Source organism: Vitis vinifera, chromosome 11, assembly GCF_030704535.1.
Source record: "Vitis vinifera cultivar Pinot Noir 40024 chromosome 11, ASM3070453v1".
Lineage (NCBI taxonomy): Eukaryota > Viridiplantae > Streptophyta > Magnoliopsida > Vitales > Vitaceae > Vitis > Vitis vinifera.
This window is the reverse complement of record NC_081815.1, coordinates 13,149,502-13,161,575: the sequence shown is the minus strand read 5'-3', so window position 1 is coordinate 13,161,575 and position 12,074 is coordinate 13,149,502. Positions and strand designations below refer to the sequence as shown.

The 12,074-nt window shown below is 38.3% G+C and overlaps 2 protein-coding genes across 3 annotated transcripts in view; one reads left to right on the top strand and one right to left on the bottom strand.

The window, feature by feature from the left end:
- The window catches only part of LOC100248517 (preprotein translocase subunit SECY, chloroplastic), a 35,601-nt gene extending 32,065 nt beyond the window's left edge, over window positions 1-3,536 (top strand). For both annotated transcript variants that reach the window (XM_002262909.5, XM_019222980.2), the window contains 2 exons: window positions 2,070-2,233; window positions 3,164-3,536. In XM_002262909.5, the coding sequence (XP_002262945.2) occupies window positions 2,070-2,233; window positions 3,164-3,394 (395 nt within the window). In that variant the 3' untranslated portion in view covers window positions 3,395-3,536. The remainder of the gene's footprint in view (window positions 1-2,069; window positions 2,234-3,163) is intronic.
- Window positions 3,537-3,848: 312 nt separating this feature from the next.
- LOC100250129 (cyclic nucleotide-gated ion channel 17) overlaps window positions 3,849-12,074 on the bottom strand; it is a 69,227-nt gene continuing 61,001 nt past the window's right edge. Inside the window, exons 7-8 of the mRNA XM_002264380.5 lie at window positions 5,615-5,851; window positions 3,849-4,857 (exon numbers count right to left, since the gene is read on the bottom strand). Coding sequence (XP_002264416.2) covers window positions 4,138-4,857; window positions 5,615-5,851 — 957 coding nt within the window. The 3' untranslated portion in view covers window positions 3,849-4,137. The remainder of the gene's footprint in view (window positions 4,858-5,614; window positions 5,852-12,074) is intronic.

The window sequence follows — 12,074 nt, the reverse complement described above, 5'->3', positions numbered from 1 at the left end:
TCAACAAACTTTGAATGTGCCTAATAGAGATGCTAATAAGGGTGAAACTTCAATGAGTATTGGAGATAAAAAGGTTGGTGTGACTCCTTTATGGTTTAACTGTGGTGGGTATAGTCATTATGTTGTTGTGTGCCCAAGTAAAGGTTTACTCTTCTGTGTTGAATAAGAACCAAAATTTGAATTGAAGAGTTATCCAAAGGAAGAAGAGACCTGCAATGAAGATCAACTTAGTGATGAATGTGATTATTAGGATGGTATGATGGAAGGCCATAGTATGACTTTTGTTAGCCTCTCAAAGGTGAAAGAGAAGAAGATTGACGATGTACTAGCATCTTTTGAACTTATGTTGTTGCCAAGGGATATTATGTGCTATAATTATTGATGGAGGTAGTAGTTCCAACTTAGCTTTAAAGGAACTTGTTGAGAAGCTCAATCTAAAGACAGAGGAGCATCCAAACCCTATCAAATAACATAGGTAAATGACACATCTATTTTGATGAGTTCTTGCTGTCTAGTGACATTTAATTTTAGTAATAATTTTGAGTATATGGTGTGATGTTTTGCTAATAGAAGTTGCCTATATTATGCTTGGAAGACTGTGGCTTTTTGATGAAAGGGTCCAACATAATGGATATGAGAACACTTGCACACTTATGCAAAATGGGCGTAAGAAGATCCTCCATCCAATGAAGGAAATTTCACCACTTAGGCAACCTAAGGAAAATAGCATTCTTGAAATCAAAAGAGTTGTCAAATACCCTCATCAAGAAGCAATTCGAAGTTACTAGTAAGGAGGAAGAAATCTTCAATGGTGAATCTCAAATGCAAGGGATGATGGAACCAATCCTAGAACAACTTGTGGGAGAGCTCAAAGAAGTTGTAAAAGCTTCAAAAGAACTAGTTCTTGACTTTCCAAGGCAAAACATTATCATGCTTGGTGACAAACTTGAAGAAATCTATGATATAAAAGAATCGCTGAAATTTCTTTTGAATATGGAGAATTCAAGAATCTTATTATTCTACAAGACGGTTTACAAGAAGAGTGTGGAAAGCAACTCTCCACAAGCTCGTTGGTGAAACATAATTATTTAGAGAACTATCAACTTGTTTTACGATATTCAAAAGTTTTTCGAAATTTGGTACTTGTCTTGCATGAAATCAAACAAGTTCAAGATATCTTGAGATCCTATCTTACCATGGTAAAGAGTCAATGAAGAAAGAAAAGGTGGAAGACATTGCTCGAGATTTCAATTGATCGTGGAAAATCACTAAAACTCGAGGTCGATTTTTTTTTCAAGTCAAGGGGAATTAATGAGTATGAATCTCCAAGATATATATGAAGAAAGGGAATTAGTATTAGTTGTAATTAAAGTAGGATTGATATTACTTGGAATTAAATTATGATTAGTATTGGTTGGAGTTAAACTGGGAGTAGCTAATGATTATTATTGGTGAATTAGAATTAGAGTCATTAGGTTATTAGAATCCTGGTAGATTTTGGATTTCTTAGAAAAACCTATAAATAAGGCTACTTAACGTTAATCAAAGCCATGGATTAATGATTAATAATATCATGTTTTCTTGCATACTTTGCAATTTTCAATGATGAGATTTCATTGATTTTCTTCTAAGTGAGACTCCTAGAAGGCCTTAGTGCAATTCTAAGGTTTCCTTCTCCTCATCTTCTTTTTCTATATTTTTTTATTTTATTTTGCTTTTTTAAACTTTATACCTTCTTCCTCTCCTTAAACCCTAAAATATAAAATCCTAGCCCACTTAATTGGTTATAGGCAACCATGTTAAGGTTGTCCTACATCAGGTTGTTTGTGAGGCATGTTAGGGCTTCAGTAAAATTAGCTTGAAATTTGCCGTTGGCTGTACCAAGAGTTTAAAGTTTTGGGTCAAACTGGCTGCTTAACAACAATATCTTCTCTGTGTAATTATTTTAAAGAGAGAGAGATAGAGAAAGAACTTTGAATCAGTTCACTGTTATTTTATGGACATGATTTCCTTTAGCTGTAGATCAAAATCTGAAATGATGCTTAACTAAAAGAATTAATTTGTTGCAGGTTCTCTTTATCTCCCAACCAACATACTTCTGATAGCCTTCTTCAACTACTATTACACTTTCCTACAATTGGACCCTGATGATGTGAGTGAACAGTTGAAACGTCAAGGTGCATCAATCCCACTTGTGCGACCCGGTAAAAGTACAGCTGCATTTATTAAAATGGTAATTTTCTCTTTTCTTAATGAAATGTGTAGTCTATCATTGCATTATTTGTGTGGTGTTTTTAATTTCATCTTGATGTGGTAATGCATGAGGTGGTTTTGCATTTCTTGTGATTGCCTTTTCAAAAACTTCTAATTTGATTTTCAATCCAAGAGAATGGTATGAATGGCATGTAATTGGTTAACCTCTTCGCAACATTGGGACTCAAATCCAATGAACATGAGAAAAAATGCTAAGTTGTCAAAGCTTTTCACATTGCCACGAACATAAAAGGCTAAAAGTTTTTATATAGACTCATAAATTATCACTGCTGTATTTTTTCCAAAGTTGATTTCTTTGCTTTAAAATAAAGATGTGTAGTATATATGCTCCTTTATCATTTTTTTTTAAAAGGGTTGCAATGTTTAGCACTTGAAAAACAATTTTTTAAATGACTTTTGTTTATGCTATTATCAGTTGTTATCAATATACTATTTTCAAACAATTACATACCCTTTAATTTTTTAATATTTATTTATTTTGAGCTTTTTAACTATGATATTGTGTGTATTGCTTGATACTAATCCAAAATACCATGGTAAAGTGACTCTGAACCATGAAGGCAGCATTTATAGTGCTCACCCCCAGCGGAATCTGACAAGCATCTGAGAATCTCTTTTGGTGATAACTAATTACTCCCAGTCTATCATATGCTAGTGTGCGCATTATGCGATTTTTTCCTTAAATTTTGTATTTCTTAGCAAAGAATTGTGACCGTTGGCCAAATTCCAAATTTTAAACTGTAATATTTCACAGAAGCAGCTGCGTACATTTTCTGCTTCATAGATTGGATATTGACATGCATCTTTTAAGTGCTTGCCTGAGCTCTATTATTTGTATGGATTGAAATTGATTATGAGTTGACTACCCTTTGGTATGGTTGGAATATAGGTACTGAGTCGGATATCAGTTCTTGGATCTGGGTTTTTGGCAATACTGGCTGCTGGTCCCTCCTTGGTTGAACAAACCACGCACCTGACAGCATTTCGGGGGTTTGCAGGCACGTCTGTTCTCATCCTTGTTGGTTGTGCTACAGACACAGCAAGGAAAGTCCAAGCAGAGATAATTTCCCAGAAATATAAGAACATAGAATTTTATGACATTGACAGGTTAGGCCGATAAAAGGATCCAAGTAGAGGAGTTTTCCATGTAGATGGATAATTTCCTATTGCCTTCCAAAGCCTCTGTATTTGGCATTTTTGTTTTTATTTTATTTATTTATTTACAATTTACAATGGTTTAATGGGGCATCCAGCTTTGAATATGGTGACAATGTACATGCACAATTTGTTTTCAGGTCTACTGGGAATATTTATTCCCCTTTCGAGAGGGAGGAAAGGAGAGGAAGATTATGGGTAAAGTTGGAAACATGGTTTAGAAAATATTTTATGAAGAATCACCTAAATTAACCATCTGGATCGCGGTTAGGTGGGCGGTTTGATAATTCTTTCCCCACATTTTTGTCTAATGAGACCACTGAGATGGGTCCAAAGAGACCACTGAGAATTTCTGCTTTAGAGAGAGGGAGAGAGATAATTACTTAATAGATCAACTGGGAGGGTCTTACACACAACAGTTAAGATCAATGATTTCATTCTGCTCAATTCTGATAACTTCATCCTCAAATTTCACATGATAATTTAATCCAGTACTATAGAAATCAAAAGATGCATAACATTTCCCCTTCCCCTACCGCCTATTGGCAGGATGTAAACCCAGGAAATAGGCACCCATATTTGGAGCATTAAGCAGGCATTTAAGGTATTATCAGGGGGTACCGTGCCCACTTCTAATGTGCACCTGAAATGGGCTTCCACTTCATGGAGAAAGCCGAAGCTGTTGCATTTCTTGCCAGATGCCAAAAACTAATCATCATCAGGCTCAGTGAAGTCAGGTTCTTCAGGCTTCTGTAACTTAGACATACCAACACCTTTGATCTTCTGAGCCCCTCTCCTTGTGTTTGCAGCAAACCTGGAAGCCAACATTGTCACCCCAAGGTTCACTTTAGGTTGAGAAAGATTTGAACTGGCATGATCCTCTTTCTCTTGTTCAGTCTCAGTGACCACTTTTTCATCCCAAGAAAAGAATTCCATCACGGTGAGATCTCTAGCCATCAGCCTCCTCTTGTACCTACGCCAAGCAGCCTGTATGAAGCAGGCTGCCCATGTCCTCCAATGGTGGGAATAGAACCGGAAAGTGTGCTGCAGCTTCTTGCTGTGCAGTCGTCTAAATTGGTTGGCAACAAACTTGAGATCTTCAGCTCGCAGTGCAAAGGCTTCCACTTCAACGAGGGTTCTCACTGTTCTAGTAGAAGAAGGTAAGTTGAGGGTAGATTTTCGAAGCAAAGCCCATTCAAGCAGCTCTTCCCCGCAAAAATCTCCAGGTCTCAATGTAATTGAATTAAAGAAACCCGTACGGCCTCCATTTGTAGTAGAACTCTCCAGCCTTCCTCTAATTATAAAGAGCATCTCTGTCACTGGATCACCCTCTCGGACGATATAGGTGCCTTCAGTGCTTAAAGATGATGTTAGACGCTCACAGATTGCATCAAGTAGCTGATCATCCATCTGAGAGAAGAATGGAACCTGTAAATGTAAAAAGGAAGCAGGTTAATATGATAATATAAAATGAACTTTCTACAAGTGTCACCATTTTTACTCATATTTCTTCTTAATATGGGAAATGCCAAATCCCTTCAAGAGTAACACTCATAGTATGAATGCAAGGGGGTTTGGGCCAAACACCATGGGTCTATCAGGATATCCTGAACTGAAAGATGAACCATGTTGGTCTAACAGAATTCACGGAGCATTAAATGCATAGATCTTGAGAAAGAAAGTTTTCGCAAACACATGAATTCTGGGACCACACAGGTAGAATGTCAACGAATGAAATACCACTTCAGCTGGGTAAGCATTTACTTGCATGTGGCATCAAGACAAAAATGAGATTTATTTTGATTTTGCTTATCTAAACTTTCACACAAACCATTACATAACTTGCAAGATGAAGCTCATGTTAAATATTTACCATCCTTCATCATTCTTTACCACTCTATAATATAATAAATGCCATTGCAACATCATTTGCATTTGTATTATGATAATGAATAACATAATTTAATATTATGGCAGATCTGATCATTTCTAGATCAGAACAGAGGGTTTTTTCTGAGATGCAGCATGAGCATACCGAGAAGCCAGACATGTGATTCCAAGAAAACTTGTTCACAGCTGCCTATGCCACTGGAACAATCCCCCTTAAATCTCATGGCAAAATATAGCAATAGATAGTGCAGTTTTCTTTAGACTCTAAAAGATTAAAGACTTGGGAGAATCATACACGTCGAACAAGGTCCAAGCATAGGTGGCGTTGAATGTCACGACGAAGATCCGCAGGTAAGCCACGAAGAATAGCTTCTTCATCTACTCCTCGAGTTGCAACCCACTTATATTGAACAAAACGCCGAACAAGTTGTCTCAAATCTTCAGGGAGTTGGCGATGCCTCATCCATTCCTCAGTGTCTCTTCGCTTGAGTCTCCATTCCTCAAGCCGCACAGTGATAGATTGCAGGTATGTCTACATCAGAACAGCTTTACAGCATCATGAATTATAAAAATCATAAAGGAAAGATAAAAAGATAAGGATCGGAAAAAATAAAGCATATGATAGATAATGTGTTTCCTAATTTATTTTAAACTCAAAAAGTCAAATCTAAGTTCACTTCTAACAGAAAAAGACAAGCAGGCTCCCCAACCCCATGCCCCAATCACTATTATCACCACCCCTGTAGTTCCACTTTTTCTTTGTGGCTCTTCAAACAGCACCATATCACTTGTTATTTACATAGCGTTACCCTTGTTCTTACACTTGCATCTGTCACTCCTATTTGTCCATTTTGCCCTCGGAAAAACCATTTCAAGTGAGTTTTCCCATTCATGGACCATTCATCATTGGTATACGTAACCAAGTGCTGACAAGCTTCCTTAATCATCATTATAAGATGGTACTAAAATAAACTTCTCTGGGCTATGGGATCCACTTTGCTTCCAAGCCCCTACCAAACTACTATAACTATGAAGAATGTTCTGTTACTGCATCTCTCTCATAATGCAACAACCCTTTATTATGAGGAGGAAATCTATTAGCAAGTTCATCATTTTGGACATTGATGATACCCAGCAAATTATATATGTTTGTAAGCAGAGTTATAATCCAAGGAACCCATTAAACGAAAAGCAAACTTGGACCGAAATCCTTAAGCTTGAAAAGATGTTGGATTGGGCTTTGGTTGACCTTTAACCTGACCCAGCCTGACCAAGTCTCATATCTAAGTGAGTATGTATTTTAGAGCTGATGACTTCTAAGATTTAGAGGAGGATCCATCTTTTTTATGGGCTGAAAGGTGAATCATTTTTGCACCGAAGTGATAAAAGATTAGAGAAACAACAAAACTTTGCAAATTTTATTGTGGTGGAAACAAAAGTTTATTATTGATGAGGCAACATGACATTTGTGTTAGTTCGCTACCAACTTTCCTAAAAGCTCAAGCTATGAGGATAGAAGCTGTCACACACGCAATTTCTGGGTTAAGTTTTTGCGTCTGTGCAGCGTCTAGGCACGCCCTAGACCAGTCTTTCCTTAAGCCACAAAGCGCACACAATATTTACAGGGCTCTCCCCAACTTGAATCTCATTGATTTCCAACAGATTACAAGAGCTCTTTGCAAGGACTCCCACAATCTCACCGGGTAGTTCACTTGCCTTTAGGAGGCATGAGGCTCTCCTTTTATAGAGGGTGCAACAAGCAGTCCTAATCCCACTAGGGAAATAACATTTGAGTCCTAGTCTGACTCTGATTCCAAGCTCAACAGATGCCACCTTGAGTAGGACTCCAAGTCCTACTCAATCCCAAACTCCCAAGCCACAGCCTGCTGCATGAAGACTTAGTCTTCCAATCTGATTAGGAGTCTTTGTGTGTCAGGACTCCCTCTCCTCTTGCATCAGATTTCTGTCTCCCACTCTAACTAGAAGTCCCATGCCAATGGGAGTCTCCTATGCTGTATACTAGCCCACAGTGCTTGCTGCTGCAGATGATCACACCTTCCTCGGGCTCATCCCAATGCCAAGATGTGCCTGACTCAGTCTGCCTGCTCAAGACTCGTGTTGATGCATCAGTGAGTGCTGGGCTCACGCATCAAGACCCTTGCTGCTAAGGCTGTGCTCGTCCTTATTGCAGCAAGGCTGGCTACTTCATCCGAGGCATCCATCTAAGCTCCCTTCAGTGTCATTACGTCCACAGGCTGCACCACATCAAGGCACCAAGCCTGCGCCTGTGTGATAGTCTCAGCATGCTGCCACGTCAGCCATTGCTGTGTGTTGCTGCTGCTCAAGCCTGCCAACAGCCAGCCTACCATTCCGAGGTAACCTTCCCACACTTTTGCACCTTGCTTTGCTCATGGGTCACTCAGGGGCCAAGGTGCTGCCCCCCTGAAGCCCTAGTGTCACCAAGCCTAGTTTGAGGGGCTGACAAAAGCCCACAATGTATACCTGTCTAACCTTGTATACCAGGCCAACAACTTCCCTCACATGTGGCCCCATATTCATAAAAGGAGAGACAAATTAGACAAATTACAAGATGCTTATTGGGTTCCCTCTATTTAGGATAGGAGATCCACATCTGGGTGCTAAACTTGATTTGAAGGAAATTTAGTAACACGGTAGAGTATGGAGAGTACAAAGATTGTGATTGATGCACCAAAGAAAGAAGCTACAAGTGCCCAGTAGCATTAGTGCACTTATTAAAGATATTAGTATGATACTAAGGAGATTTCACAGTTATCTTTATAATTATATTAGCAGAGAAGCAAATAGTCTAGCCAGTACAGTAGCTAAGAAAGGATTACATATTGATTTTTTGTGTTTGGAACACTAGTTTTCCCATGGATTTCCTCAGTATTCATAAAGAAGTTGCTCATGGTGTGTCACATTAGACATTGTATGTAACCTTTTTCTTTTAATGTATTTTATTTTCAACCAGAAGACAGGGTGGGTATCAAGCTAGAGTGTTGATCCATGACAAATGAAGCATGCAAACTCATGTAGTAAAAGTTGGAATTTAGATCATTTATCATTGACCTACAACTTGGTATTGCAGGAAAAGGTAGCTATTGGTATGACACAGCATCTAGTTGAACATAAAAGAACCACATTGAGATAGATATGAAACTTCTTTATGCAAAAGTCCAATTTGGAAACAATTTTTACTCAAAACTATACTTTCAATCATGAATTCCCACATTTCCCTACTCCTACACTTTACAAGCTATTCTTCTCAACCACCGACCTTCATAGGCACTTTCTTCAGAGTGCCTTGTTCAGCCACATCTAAACTCATATGTCTAAATCACCTACCATTATTAGGGAAACCCAAGACATATAACCAGCCCCACCCATAAAAAAATAGAAAAAAATAAAAAGGAAAATTAAAAGAAAAAACACAATTTAAAAAAAAACACAAAACAAGTTGACACAAAAACATTAGTGGACCTGTTTTTTTACCTCCAATCTACTTGACAGAGAATTACTTTGCAAGACATGCCCCTTCCTCACAAAGGCAACAACAGTGAAGAAAATTGTAAACTACAACAGGAACCTCAACAAGGATACCTTCAAGTACAAGCTAGCCCTCTTCCTTATGTAAATACCCACTCTTTGATTCTCTCCACCACCAAGTCCCACAGATCCTAAATGTCATAGGAGGTCCCTAAATTCTAAACATACTGAAATGGAGATATATATTCACTGTTGGAAAACCGAAATTGATATGGAAAGAAATAACTTTGTAAAGTTGTAAATTAGCTATTAGTTGTCAATCTTTGTATTTTTAGGAAAGTAATTGTTAGAAGTTATTCTTTCCCTTTAATCAGTGATTTAGTTTCCTGATTTTAAGGATTTGTATATGCTGTAAACTCTATAAAAGAATAATCTCAATGAAAGAAAATTATTCCCGTAAAACCCTATTCTTCAAGTTGGTATCAGAGCTAGCAATTTGCTTGCCGAAATCCTCCTTCTTCCTCTCTTTCAATCCCCGTTCTCTCTGAAACCATGTCGGATATTTCAAACGAGTCCACTACTATTCCTCAACCTTCTCTGAACAATCCCATCATCACTGATTCTTCAAAAATCAATCCTACCACCTCGGAATCTCACTCTGTCCGAATCACCACGATTTGCTTGAATGGTGACAACTTTCTGAGATGGTCTCAATCAGTTCGGATGTACATCAGAGGACGTGGAAAGATGGGCTACCTGACGAGTGAAAAGAAGGTTCCTGCAGTGGATGATCCGAACTATGCTATATGGGATGCTGAGAATTCCATGGTGATGACATGGCTTGTGAATTCTATGGAAGAAGACATTAGCTCTAATTACATGTGTTATCCAACAACACGAGCTTTGGGAGAATGTAAATCAGATGTATTATGATTTAGGGAATCAATCACAGATCTTTGAATTAATCCTCAAACTCGGTGAGATACGACAAGGGGAGGACAACGTCACAAAGTACTTCAACTCCTTGAAGTGGATCTGGCAAGACCTTGACCTCTTCAACACCTATGAGTGGAAATCTGCCGAGGATGGACGTCATCATAAGAAGACCATGGAAGACAATCGGATCTTCAAGTTCTTGGCTGGCCTTAATGTCAAGTTTGATGAGGTAAGGGGGAGAATCATTGGAAGACAACCCCTGCCTTCAATTGGTGAAGTTTTTTCAGAAGTTAGAAGAGAAGAGTCGGAGGAATGTGATGCTGGGCAAGAAGGGACCTGGAGTTGCTATTGAAGGTTCAACCTTGGTTACCACGGGTGGAGGCTATAATAAAGCTACTGCGTTTCAGCGCAAATCTGATGAAAGACCACGGGTTTGGTGTGATTTTTGTAATAAACCTCGCCATACTCGTGAGAACTGTTGGAAAATCCATGAGAAACTTGCAAATTGGAAAGGAAAAACAGGTGACAAACCAGGCCGAGCCATTATTCATACTGCTAATGAAGCTGAGACCAACCCTTTCACCACTGAGCAAATGGAGCATCTTCTTGCACTGCTGAAATCCGACTTGACATCCAGTACTTCTAGTGTTTCTTTGGCACACACAAGTAATGAATTATATGCTCTATCTTGTTGTTTTAAATCTACTCCATGAATAATCGATTTTGGAGCATCCGACCACATGACCAATTCCTCAAACATGATTGAATCCTATTCTGTGTGTCCTAGAAATAAAAAGGTTCGGATAGCTGATGGTAATTTCTCACCTATTGCAAGAAAAGGTCTAATAAAAATCTCTGAGGGAATAGATCTTAAATCTGTGTTCTCCATGTTCCTAAACTTGTAATCTCTTGTCTGTTAGCAAATTATCTAGAGATTCTAATTGTTGTGTTATCTTCTATGAATCCCATTGTATTTTTCAAGACTGAAGCTCGGGGAAGACGATTGGCAGTGTTAGGATGATCAATGGTCTCTATTATTTCGAGGATAATTTACCTAGTAATAAAATTGCTCAAGGACTAAGTAGTATTAGTTCTCTTTCTGTTCGTGATCAAATAATGGTTTGGCATTGCAGATTAGGCCATCCTAGTTTCTCTTATTTAAAACATTTATTTCCAGTGTTATTTCAAAAGGTTGATCCTTTATCATTTCAATGTGAAAGTTGTTTATTGGCAAAGAGCCAACGTAAAACTTACATTCCAAAACCCTACTATGCATCAAAACCATTTTATTTTTTTCACAGTGATGTTTTGGGACCTTCAAAAGTAACCACAATTTTAGGAAAAAAAATGGTTTGTGACCTTACAAAACGTTTTTACACAACTATGGATGTTTCCTTTATGGAAAATGTCCCATATTTTACCAAAAATTTACTTCAGGGGGAGAAATTAGTGGAACCAAATTTTTGGGAAATTGTTGAACCTTTGCCTAGTGTAATTCTTGATATCTCTCTTGAAAAAGAAAATAAGGAAACTAAGACTATAGAATCCGAATCTGAAATTGGTCTGTCAGAAGAAGAAATACTACGAATGAAAAAAAATAGAAATAATCTTGAGCCTGTGGTTTATTCAAGGAAGAAAGTCCCTAGAAGAAGTAAAGACCAGCTGATCATCCCAGCACATGGTCAACTGAAAGCCTTGGGCAATGGCTCTCTAAATGTCTCAGGTAACCCTCCTTCTATTCCTACTCCTATACATGCTTCTTCTTCTTCTGTTACTGATCTAAGTTTACAATCACACTTTGGTCCAAGTCCAGAAATATCTGCACCCGAACCTGGTTTAGGATTAGCCCCAATTGTTCCTGGACAGGACCTTGACCTTGATCTACCTATTGCTCTTAGAAAGGGAACCCGAGCCTGCACTAAACATCCCATTGCCAAATCTATCTCCTACAGTAACCTTTCTGACAACTATAGAGCATTCACTACAAATATTTCAAAACTTGTAGTACCTAGAAATATTCAAGCAGCACTAGATGAACCGAGTTGGAAATTGGCAGTGTTTGAGGAAATGAATGCCTTAAAAAAGAATGGCACTTGGGAGGTGGTAGATTTACCAAGGGAAAAAAGTGTTGTAGGGTGCAAATGGGTGTTTACAATAAAGAGTAAAGTAGATGGAAGTGTTGAGAGATACAAAGCCAAACTTGTGGCAAAGGGTTTTACTCAAACCTATGGGATAGACTACCAAGAGACTTTCGGCCCCGTAGCTAAAATAAACTCGATTAGAGTTTTGTTGTCCCTTGCAGTAAATTCCAA